Consider the following 12,427-nt stretch of genomic DNA (forward strand, 5'->3'; position numbering starts at 1 on the left):
TGTCGGACTAAATCTAATGTTGTTAATTATTATTGTCGTCGTTTCTTGTTCCGTTTTACGACCTAGGTATGATTGGTTTATATTATTATTAGACTAGTTCAACTCAACTGCAAAGGTTCTATGATAATAATGTATATTGTCATACATTATAGCCGTGTGTGTGTGTCGATTATTGAAATGGGAAAAACAATGTGCTGTAACTGTCTTAGAGTTATTTTAGTGAAAACTTGTTTATCACATCCAGATGAATCACCCAACCTGTACAACCGTTATCATTTACATAATAATTATATAATAGATTATAAATAGTATTATAGTATTACAGTATTTACCAGAATTTCTGTTCTGACTAAAAGCTTTGCAAGTTCAAGGTAAATGCAGTAATAAAATAACAAGCGTTTGCGTTTTTATTGTGTGTCATACGAATTAAATACAATAATTATTATTGTCGTCGTGATTCGAGGTCAGCAATATACCTTATTGAAACCGCGATACGCCAACATGGATTGCTTTATCCCGGCCGTGATCTCATAAGTACATAATCATTAATAATTTCTGAGAAGGATATTAATTATTGTGTTTAATAAAAAAAAAATTAACTCGAAGTAATGCGAACATGATCTAAAAAAAACTGGATCAAACAAAAGTTCTGTGACGTTATGAGAGGACTCATAATGTAGTTGGGGAATCATATTATTAATTTGGTAAACAAAATTGCTAATATTTCTAAAACACATATTACTTAAATTTATAACGTCTCATCATTTATTTATACAAATTTACAAGCCCCCCTTTCACACACACACACATTATTCACATTAGTGGAAATGAGGCATCGGGTCACAAAAAAAAACTTATAATCAAAGTTAGTAGTACTACAAATACCTATAATTGTATTTATTATGAGATATTTGTAAAATAACACCAATTTTGACGGGAGATTAGTAAATGAAAGACAAGGAAATACGCACATTAAATGAAGGCTCTTTAATTGTTAAATATTTATTATGACTATTATTATTATTATTATTATTATTATTATTATTGTTATTAGAGAATTAATATTTTATCGAGGAATAAATCGTATGCATCTTCGATTGTTCGATGAAATTTATTAGTTTTCAAAAAATTATTATTATTCCCAATTTTTTTATAGCCGGCGGTCAACAACGAAGATTCAGACAATTTCTCCACAATGATCTCACTGGGTGGCATCACTAACCTAGACAGGATGTACAAAGTGCAAGACGTTCTTGACAACTTGTCGATGATACATAAACATTGTTACGAAAGAAAAAAGAATGAAAACGTCGTGTAAGTATAAAATTATGCGCTAAAGATGTTTGAATTATGATTAAATGATAAAATACACAGTACCTGTAACTGGTAAACGGGTCTTCAGGACGGTACATTTCTTTAAAATTATTAAATATCATCGAATCTAGGAAAATTCAAATTTAGCCGATTAACGATAGGACTGTGTTGCACAAAATGCTTAATGCTTTTTCTTAGCAACAAAGGAAGTTTCGATGACATTTCTACATTTGTTTGGATGGGGGGGGGGGGAAGTGCGAGGCACGTTTTTAGTTTACAAAGTATTTTCTTTTGGAAAAGTTGTAGAAAGTTTGGAGAACAACACCGAACACGAAGAATCCGTCCAGTGTCTGACATAGGATGTCTGGAGTAAACCTAGACGTGTTAATGGGGATTACCTATCGTCAGCCCACCGTATGTTTCTCATTAAAACTTCAGTTAAACATAATATTTAGATTATACACAGCAGACAAAAAGGTCATAAAGGTTATCGCCCATCGCCACGTTGGAACGAATGTGATATGTATACTGTTTTAAAATTGCCTTTATAGATTATATCTGAAGACAAAGTAATTTCCTTAACTCGTTCCTAATTAGTAATTACCGAAGTGGATTTTATTACTATATATTATAGATACTTTTTTTAAATTATCTATACTGATAAAGTTACGATTTGCTGTTACAGGTCAGACTCGCAAAATCTTGAAGAAAAATCCAAAGGAAGATACGTTCCCGTACAGGAGTTGGCTTACGATCATAACCTGTCGATGATTCCTATAGGAGATTCTCCTATGGCTAAAGACTTTACGATCAGTCATCACGATTTACAGGTAATGCATGTTGTGCCGGCAGTTTACGAATAATGTGATGTTACTTGCATTTTTATTGTTATCATTCTAAACTGTTGCCTTATACAAACAAAACGGTCGAATTTAGATTATGCATCACGGCACCACCGTCGTGCATTGGGATGCGGAATACAGTAACAGGTCCTCTCTGGTCTACCTGCGGTTGGAAAGAAACAACTGGACGCTGTCTTGGGGCAAGAAACCCTGGAGCTCCCTTAGACTTAATTCGGCCAACATGCCGGATTACTCACTGAGCGTCGATCCGGAAGACAATGTGCCCAACTCAATTATGAACCGACAGTCTGCCGATTGTCCGTCGTCGAAGAGTAAGAGAAAATTAATTTGAATATCCGAAGATTTGAGAATGTGTTCGACAATAGTTATAACAAATATCTAACCGCCTCTTAACGATTTCAAAATGTAGCGTACCTATTTCAATGACGACCAACTATTATTATGTCACCTTCGGCATTATATCAATAACAGATGATTGAAAATTACCAACTAACTCGACTTTTCTACTGGATTTAGGACAACGTTTTATTAATTGGATAGTAACGCGGTTGTACACCCTCAGGAACTGCAAACTGGTTTGCAATGTCGTTTAACGAAGTCAATTTGTTATTCTCACTTTTTTTTTTCTATTACCTTAATTATTTTTTAAACGTTTATGAGTAAATGTCGTGTGTAATATTTTGAATTTGCAACCTTTCTTTTCAAGGATCGCCATTGAAAAACAAATAAATAACATCAATTTAGATCCCCATGGTTGTATGTGGTCCATACAAACGAAGTGCATAAATAGAAACGTAAATATTAGGTTTTAAATTAGCAAAACAATTTACTAAACCGGTTTTAACTGCTAAATTATTAGTTGCACAACTAAACGTTTATAAGTGTAATAGATATTTGTAATTATATGTTATTGAATTTACTTTCTTACTATTTTAATATTATTAGATAATTTATTCGTCTACAAAAGTAAAAACAATTATTTATTTAAACATGTGCGAAGAAGAAATATAAGTGTACACATGTCTGATTATTGTACATTATTGGCTTTTAATAGTATTGACTTGATATACAATTTAAATCGTGTTATGTATAAATTCTCCATTATTTAGTATGTTACATTAAAATGCCACTTTTGATTTATTAAATATTACATTAGGTAAATTAAAAAAAAAAAATAGCAAAAAGATAGTTTCGTATAATTTTATAATGCACAAATATTGGGCATAACGGAAAAATTAAATTGTTTGGTTATAAACTCAATTTAAATGACTTTCTGTTACTCGAAAAAATAAATCAATATTTTCTATAAGAAACTGATTTTTAATAATTTTGTCCGATGGCCGACGATACTATAAAAAAATGTTTAAAAAATAAGTGTCAAAAAAAAATTAAAAATACATTTTACGACCATGGCCAAAATAATCGAAACAAATTGAAAAACATTATTTTTATTGTAACAGACATGCAGTGTAATTTTCAAAAACGCTCCAAACATTTTGACCCAATTTATTAGTTATACTTTTTAAAAATTATTAAAATATTGCTGATCATAAAGTTATTACTCTAAGTAGAAAATATGATTGTATTTTATTTCACCCGTGAACAAAATAAATTTAAAACACTACCTAGACAAATCAATGGTTCAGAATCTACAACATTATCGTTTACGATCGTCTAACACTCTAAAAAAACAATTTGTTCTTTCTACTTATAACCATAATTCAGAAATATTCAATTATTGATGTTTTTTTAGCGTTGTTGAAATTAGTTTAAAACAATGCTTACGGTCTATAGGTTTAGGGACAATATTTAACGTTTGCTATACATGTTATATATAGTTATATAAATATTTTGCTCAGGCCTGAATGAGGGGTATTTGGATCTATCGGCCGTCAAAGATATTTTCATAGCAGACTCAGCCGGCCGAGAGCGGATCAAGGAGTGTTTGAATATTATGAGAAAATTTAATTTACAAAATTATGAGATATCCGAATGTTGTATTTGTATTGTACACGGAAACAACACAGGGGAAAATCGCATGTTATACTTGTTGGCACCGAAAACAGTACTAAGGTAAAGTGCTAATTTATTATTCATCTACAAATGAGTTATTAATTATTTGTATAATAATTCGCTTGTTTTTGTCATTAAACATTAATATTGACAGCTTGTGGCTCGAGGGACTTACGAAAATCGTTAATAGAGTCCGAGAAGTGATGCGCGAGGAAGACCAATACAGGATATGTCTTATGAAGATTTATGTACTGCAATATGTGAAATCAAAAGGTCTAGGACCACTACCATCTGACGCTATCAAAGTGAGTGGAACGTACCTTAAGCTTTGTCAACTACTGATTATGTTTTTTAACAAGCAAAGAAGAAAGTACACATTAAATATATTTTACATTATTAAAAGTCTATACCTCATGAAAATCAAGTTTTTTCTTTATAGGTTTTCAAATGAAAACACACTGCAACACTTAATATACACTCCACTCCATAGGTCCAACTTAGCATATTTATACTTTCAGCTGTAATTCCTATAATTCCGTTTTCCCATTATCTCTCGGCTTCAATCTCCTATACTCACTCTTATTGATTATTGCTGATTTGGATCATCGATAATTGAAATGTTTGCAGAGAATTTAACAAAACATATTTTTTTGTCTGGACAGTTACTTGGTGGAAGAGACTGGATGGTCAGCGGAAACGGCAGCGGTCAACCGGAAATGAGCTTGGCCAAGCGGGCCGCTTCTATTCGGTTCCGAAAGAAAAAATCCATAATCAGCATTCCCGTAGGTTTCGGATTTCATTTTCGAGACTACTTCAAGTATTAAAAAACTAATCGCTGGGCTCGTCTTGTGGGTTTTTCAGAATGACAGGCTTTTACCTTGTAATGTGAACGAATTGGTCAGCCGGTCTCGGTTAGACTTGACCAACAGCGGCGAAAACCACCGACAAGATAACGACGATATCCATGCCATCAAACCGGACCATTCTGAGTTAGTGAAAATATAATGCAAGCCCCACCCCTCCTCCCAAAAAAATGTTTTATGTCTCACCATCATATCTAATACAAAATGTATTAATGGTCATCAAAAATCCAATGTCTAAATTATTTAATAAATCATTAGTTTAATTTAATTGCTAATATTATTAAAATGGCATTAAGGTAGTTCTATATTAAAAAAAAAATAATGACTTATACACTGTGTGCATTTCTACAGGAACCCTATTGATCGTGTCCAGCATGATAAATTACTGAGCTTCGAAGATTTCTTGCTGCTTTTCGAATGTTTCAGGTACGTGATTGTAGCGGTATATGCAGTATGTATTTGTACTTCTAACCAATATTATCAATATAACATCCTTGTTCTTTTTTCAAAACTACATGGGTATTATTTTAAATAGATTTAAAACACTTGGTTTTTACTAATATTTCTTAGACTGCGTATACGGATGGATTTAAAAATCCTATTTGATCAGATTCGAAATGAGGAAAACAGTTCGTCTAACCGAGACTCGGGAGAGAATGAAACCGAAAACAATCAACCGCCACGTCCAAGAACGTTGTCGGCGCCAGCTCAAGGTACATGACAACTCTAAATTTTATAATTTTCCATTTCTCTCTGTGACGAATTTGCATAAGCTTTTGCATTAGAACCAATATGAAAGTGGTTTGTGTTTTAGCTTAAAGAAGTAACATGAAATCGGTTAGTGTAATAACTGCAGTTAGACCGTTTATTTTGTTATTTATTAAATTCAAACTTACCTCTTAAGTTTTTTTTTAAGACTTATTCATGTAATATATGAGCTTGTTTCATAACTAACAAAGATATAGGTATGGTGGCCACTTCTATATTAAATCATTTGAGGCGCGGTCTAAAAGGACAAGATAAGGATGTGAGATAAAATTAAAGACATCTCATTATAAACATTGAACGTAGTGTACTGAAGTCCGAGACTTGACTCGGGGATGCTTAATGGAATATAATATTGGAAGGGTAGTAGATTGAATATCTTACATATTTAGCTAATATAATTCATAATGAATTTTCTAGAGAAAAGAGTGAAACGCAAAATAATTACAACGCTGTTGGGTCGGTCTAGATGGGCTCTATAAGTTAAATTGTGTTTTTACTATTTCCATAATATTGTTTTTATGTACTTTTAGTAGCAGACATTTTGAATAGCATCAAGTCGAAAAAACGGAATTCTCAGAGTGTAATAGCTTCTCAAAAGCAAGTTTTCGACGCCATCGCTACATCAAGCATAGTGTCAAATTGTGCGGGAGTGGAGACTTCCACTTTGGCGTCCACGTGGTCGGCAAGTCTGTTAGCAAAGTTCATAACAAATAAACAAAAGACGGATTGCACGGAATCGGAAGCTCGCGAAATTATACAGGTTTGACTGGCTAAAATCAATATTTATTGTTCGTCAACTACGTTTTTATATTCATTTCTACTATGTATGTCTGTTGTGCACAGCGATTCGAACCGGATTCCGAAATTCGCAGTCATGATTGTATGTCATTCGAGGGGTTCGCCAAATATATTATGGATCGGGAGAACAGTGCGTTCGACGAACAAAAGTCCACTGTAAATGATGCCGATATGGATTTCCCATTATCGTGCTATTATATAGCGTCATCGCACAATACTTACCTGGAGGGCAATCAACTCAAAGGAGAATCTTCTGTGGACATCTACAGCCATGTGAGTTTCATTCAACTTGGCCTCGAAATCGATTGCTAAGAATTTGAATTCTATATGTATGTATTTATATATTTTTTTTTATACAGATTTTGCTGTCCGGATGCCGGTGTGTGGAGCTAGACTGCTGGGACTGTGGTGGCGATTATCCGACCATCACTCACGGGCGTACGTTCACTTCGAAAATACCGTTCATCGCGGTCGTGCACGCTATTAACAAATCAGCATTCGTCACTTCCCCATATCCCGTCATACTGTCTATAGAAAACCATTGTTCAAAAGCTCAACAAACCAAGATGGCTCAAGTATTCCGGGTAAATGATGCATATTTAATGTACGAACATTTAGTTACCACAGATTTTTGTAAGCAAATTTTATAGGGATCTGTATTGCCTAGCCAGGGTCGGGTTTGCAACAGAGTTATATTAGCATTTATAGTCTGGGTGCACCAGTCTTGGGAATTAGCCAAGTCGTTTCTAATATTTGTACGATCATGTATATACTGTACAGACGTTTGCCCATATATATTTACATGGTTTTTGCTTGCCTAAGAGCGCCGACAAAATTAATTCCTGTCTGTCTGTTGTAATTATATTAAATAAGTACATCCAATTAAAAAAATTATTCTGGAGAAGAGTTTCAACAATCTTTAGTCATATTTCTAAAAAGATAAATCTCAGTAAACACGATTCTTGTCGTTCTTTAAAATCTACACCTGAACGACCAATTTTATAGCGTTTTGTTTATTTATTAGGATGCGTATTTATATCATCGAGTGTAACTAGTAAATAGTGAAAAACTGATCCATTTGGTTTTGATTAACAGGAAGTTTTTGGAGATAAGCTCGTGACGGGCTTCATGTTTGACTCGGACTACACACCACAGTTGCCGTCTCCTAATCAACTGAAATATAAAATCCTAATAAAGAACAAAAAGATACAACCGAAAAACAACAACAATCAGTCAAAAAGTTCGGATCATTCGACACATAGAAGCAGTTCGACCAGCACGGGCACAGATGAAGTCATCCCCGGGATCGATGACGAGGAAGATGATGATGACGACGACGGTTACGAAGACGAAGGTAAGCCAATTTCTGTAATATTACTAGTTATAAATACTAATAATGTTTAATAAAATAGGAAAATATGTATGTAAAATGTGTAAGTATAAACTAAATTCAACTGTTATCAGATTCTGTTTATAAGTCAAACATCCAATTCACTTGAACAATTCACTCACCAATTATGTTTAGCCATAAAATATCATACTTAAAGATGACTAATCTTTTAAATTTATCGTGTGTCTGTTTCTGTAAAAATACTATGTAAACAGTATACTTTCTTAAAATTTAGACAAGTAAAAATATTGAGAAAAATAATAAAAGCCAATATTTTTCTTTAAATAAAATAATTATTTTATTCTACTTTTGAACAATACCTACTACTAAAAAATATATGTAAGCAATACTGATTGACTTTTTGATTATACAGACAAAAAAAAACTAAAATCTGTTTTGACACTTCCTTACAAAACCTATCAGAAATACATAGTTAACAAGTATGTACATTTTGTATTTTTAGAGGTGAAACTGGAAAGACCAAATGACATGACTAATTGGTTTAGTCTAAAATTCAAGACGAGCGATAAACGTACAGAAAAAGTCGAACAGAAACATAAAAAAAATAATAGAATAATATCAAAAGACTTGTCCGATATAATCATTTACGTTCAGGTAATATGATCTTTTTGTTTAGAATTTATATATTTTTATTTCAAGCAACTAGTAGTGAAAACTTACCAACAATATACTTCAATATGCTGGTCATTAAAAAGGGGTTGAATTTCTGCTGGACTTACGGTTACTCTGGTCCGCTCCATTTATAAAGTAACCCGTTTTAGATATTCCATATGAGCGTTTACAAATGCACATTGGAAATGCCTTAGGTGCTTAAATGATCTTCCTAACGTGGTAGCAGCGTACTTAAAATCGTGTTATTTTGGTTTCACTAGATCTACATTTAATCTGATATTTAAACTAAACCAGAAAAATCAAAATAAGAAAAGCCTTTAGACCTTTCTAGAAGATAAGATTAACTATATAAGTTCGTAGTATTTTATTGCAAACCATGATTTTTTTTATACTAAAAGATACCTCAGCAGCTTTAGAATTGTTTTGAATATTTTTTAAAGTTAGATACCATACATTAAAAAACATTTTAAGAGTATGTCAGCTTACACGTAGCTCCTAATTCGCTCACTAATAACCATTTTTTAATATTAATGTTATAAATTAACAGGCAGTCAGATTTAACACGTTTGTACCTCTCAGTCCACGGAGTTCGGTGAGGAGAAATCGGTCAAATAGCGAATCTAATGACGGTGGCGTGGGCAACGACAATTCCGCACATCGTTCCGGCTTGAATATGCATCATCCGTGCTTCAAGTGCACGTCAATCCACGAACTTCGGTGTCGAAAAGTGGTTAAAACAAAGCCACTGGACGCACTTGGACATTCTGAGAGGCAGTTGGTACGAGTGTACCCATCGAGCATTAGGATGGACTCGTCTAACTTCAACCCGTTGACATTCTGGTTGACCGGTATCCAGATGGTAGCTCTCAATTACCAGAAGGATGAAACGACCGGCATGCACTTGAACACTGCTATGTTCGAACAAAATGGCGGTTGTGGGTACGTATTGAAGCCGGAGATGATGCACGACCCGGCCCATAACATGTTTCGCAAGTATAACCCTTTCGCAAAGGGGTTCTGTGGAACGCACACTATTCAACTACACTTGAACATCGTATCTGGCCAATATGTATCGCCGGCCGGCGAGTACCGTTCCAACGTGTACGTGGAAGTAATGATTATCGGTATACCTAACGACGAAAGTAAGAAAAAAACCCAAACAGTAAGTAACAACTCAGTGAACCCAATGTGGAACGAAGAATTCTCATTCCGCGTACTCTTCGACGAGCTAGCATTCGTCCGGTTCGTCGTGTATGATGCCAGCTCCAATCATCCTCTCTGTCAGCGCATTGTACCTCTCAAATGCCTCCGGTTAGGGTACCGACACCTTTACATGCGCGATATGCATAACCGACCTTTGCCGTTGGCCAAGCTGTTCATCCATACCCACATCGATGAGTTGTCTCCAGACGTAAACACATCCGACAACGTAGAATCTGCGAAAAGCGATTCAACACGCAAAAATGACTGTGTGGAACACATCAGAAAGAATTTCCCATTGGAGATTTACGGTGTTGTATCCGAAGGGTATACCGATTTTCAAGTTACACCCGAGAGTACGGTGAAGGATATACTCTGCATGGCTCTTGAAAAATTGGACGAGCCCATCAAAGATCTCAAGAGGTATGTACTAATTGAAGAGGTGAAATGTGACATGATTCCGCAAGACATGTTGGCCGAGAGTTGTGTGGAAATCAACATGAAACGTGGAACCTACACGACTAAAGTCTTAAAAAAGTCCAGAGGCATTAGCAAGTTCCTTAGAAGGAAGAACAAGAAGAATAGCCGCAAGTTTTGGAGAAGCGTTAACGCTGAAATTATTCGACGAGTAATGGAAGATAACGAACATCCACTGGCGTTACAAGCCCAAAGAAAAGGGAACTTTGTATTGAAGAGAATTGGGGACGATCCAAGCTGCCGTGCTTGGATTACCGTATTGCAAGCTATGAATCGCACGAGCCGGTCATGGGACGAAGCAGCCACCTTTATGGTATGTATATACAATGTGGCCGACGATATTCCATATGCCATGATAAAAGTCCCTCTAGGATCGACCACGCAAGACGTACTGGCCAAAGTGCTAGTCAAGGTTAGACGTATGGATGATGACCCGGCCAATTTTATTCTTGTCGAAGAATTAATGCACAACAGTTCGGATATAAGATACAGAGTATTAGACGACGACGAGGACGTGGCTTTCACCATGTACCATTGGTTCGGTCCAGGCCGATTGGTCATGGAAGAGCGGGAGCTGGAAAGGACAGAGAGCGACAGCGAGGGATTGATCACAAGAACATCGGAAACAGTTAACAGTTTGTCAGATAAACTAGGTCTGTCCGCAGCCATAGCGGCCGTTGGTCGCGGGTGGCGCGCCTGTGGCCTACCAACACTGCCGGGTTGCTGTCTTCGGCCGGAAAACTGCCGCGCAGAGGTTATCGAAAAGGCAGCTAAGGACCATCAAAAACTGATGATGGATCGGTTAATACTACAGGAAAATGATGACGGCGACGGTGGGGGCTTAGAGCGAGCCGGTGACTCTGATAGCTCTGGTGGACGGTTTTCAATATCTTCATCCCAGTTTTGGAGATACTGGAACAGATGTTGGTGTCTGAGAAGAATTCCTAGAGAGCCCTCCATTATCGGCACTATGGTCTGAGTTACCGTTAATCTTCCTTCGCCGTTACCACTTTCTTTATTTAATTATTATTATTACGGTTATTAATTATTATCATTATAATTCCTTGTACCCAGAATTTATATCATTACATTTTCTTAAGGTAGGTATTCTCTATATATGTACATAGAAATATATACAGATACATGCATATAATATCATATATATATAATAAACACACAGAGAAGTTTAATCCGTTTTAAAAATATTGATCACCATTGTTCCTGTCGTTAAATCAATGACAGTTTGGAAATTTGTTTTCATTTGCTTTAACGATAATTACGTAATTTTAGATATTATTTTTTTCTATAAAAAATATTACACGTTTTTCGAACAGCTCCCAATGATCCACTGTAGTGGATCTGCTTGATCTATAGCATATCGACTCCCCTCCCGATCAATCCTATATTATTAAAAACCAAAAAAAAAAAGACACCAATCTAGTCATTTTATTGATACGACTAAACATAATACTATTATTAGTTGTACTCGAATTTTTATCATTGTTTCTATTTGTATTTGTTTATTAGTGTTGTACTAGCATTATAACCGTATATTTATTTATTTTCATCAATGATTATGGAATAACATATATTTTTCAAAATAGACCTACATTATCATTACCATTATATTTAATCTAAAGATTTCCTCACGAGATTCTCTATATTTACCTAATAATATACACAATGTATGTATTATGTAATGTATGTATTACTTTAGATCTTAAAATGTATTATTATTTTATATATAAATATATAAAATAAGGTCATCATTTTTATTGTTCATCATTTAAAATATGTTTTAAAATAATATTTATTTATTGAATGTTCCACTGTTGTACACAGTAATTACAACATAAAGTTAAACATTAATTTATTAATATATATATTATATTTAAGAGTATCATAAGCACATTCCTGTATCATCTTTTTTTTATAACTCTTTAGTGTTCAAATCCTTTATTAGAAGAGAGCGTCTGTCTCTACTACTATTAATTTATATAAAAGTGATAATTTATATCTCGTGTATCAAATAGACATACATAATAATAATACTCTGTTAGTAATAATTTTTTGATTATAATTAATAGAGTAGCTTGACCTTGGTCACT

At 34.4% G+C, this 12,427-nt stretch overlaps 1 protein-coding gene across 3 annotated transcripts in view; it reads left to right on the forward strand.

Moving 5' to 3' along the window:
* LOC126844474 (uncharacterized) overlaps positions 1-12,011 on the forward strand; it is a 274,285-nt gene extending 262,274 nt beyond the window's left edge. For 2 of the 3 annotated variants that reach the window (XM_050582703.1, XM_050582704.1), the window contains 15 exons: positions 1,157-1,314; positions 2,000-2,144; positions 2,251-2,488; positions 4,037-4,250; positions 4,345-4,495; positions 4,853-4,972; positions 5,052-5,179; positions 5,405-5,479; positions 5,624-5,766; positions 6,352-6,581; positions 6,665-6,892; positions 6,979-7,203; positions 7,715-7,973; positions 8,473-8,624; positions 9,190-12,011. In XM_050582703.1, the coding sequence (XP_050438660.1) occupies positions 1,157-1,314; positions 2,000-2,144; positions 2,251-2,488; positions 4,037-4,250; positions 4,345-4,495; positions 4,853-4,972; positions 5,052-5,179; positions 5,405-5,479; positions 5,624-5,766; positions 6,352-6,581; positions 6,665-6,892; positions 6,979-7,203; positions 7,715-7,973; positions 8,473-8,624; positions 9,190-11,298 (4,575 nt within the window). In that variant the 3' untranslated portion in view covers positions 11,299-12,011. The remainder of the gene's footprint in view (positions 1-1,156; positions 1,315-1,999; positions 2,145-2,250; positions 2,489-4,036; positions 4,251-4,344; positions 4,496-4,852; positions 4,973-5,051; positions 5,180-5,404; positions 5,480-5,623; positions 5,767-6,351; positions 6,582-6,664; positions 6,893-6,978; positions 7,204-7,714; positions 7,974-8,472; positions 8,625-9,189) is intronic. The other variant, XM_050582705.1, reaches the window with a different exon arrangement.
* Positions 12,012-12,427: the final 416 nt, after the last annotated feature.

This window comes from Adelges cooleyi, unplaced genomic scaffold, assembly GCF_023614345.1.
Source record: "Adelges cooleyi isolate 19-005CV unplaced genomic scaffold, UGA_ACOO_1.1 ACOO_flye_CR_arks_rails_tigmint_CR_PRNA_651, whole genome shotgun sequence".
In the NCBI taxonomy this organism is placed as follows: Eukaryota; Metazoa; Arthropoda; class Insecta; order Hemiptera; family Adelgidae; genus Adelges; species Adelges cooleyi.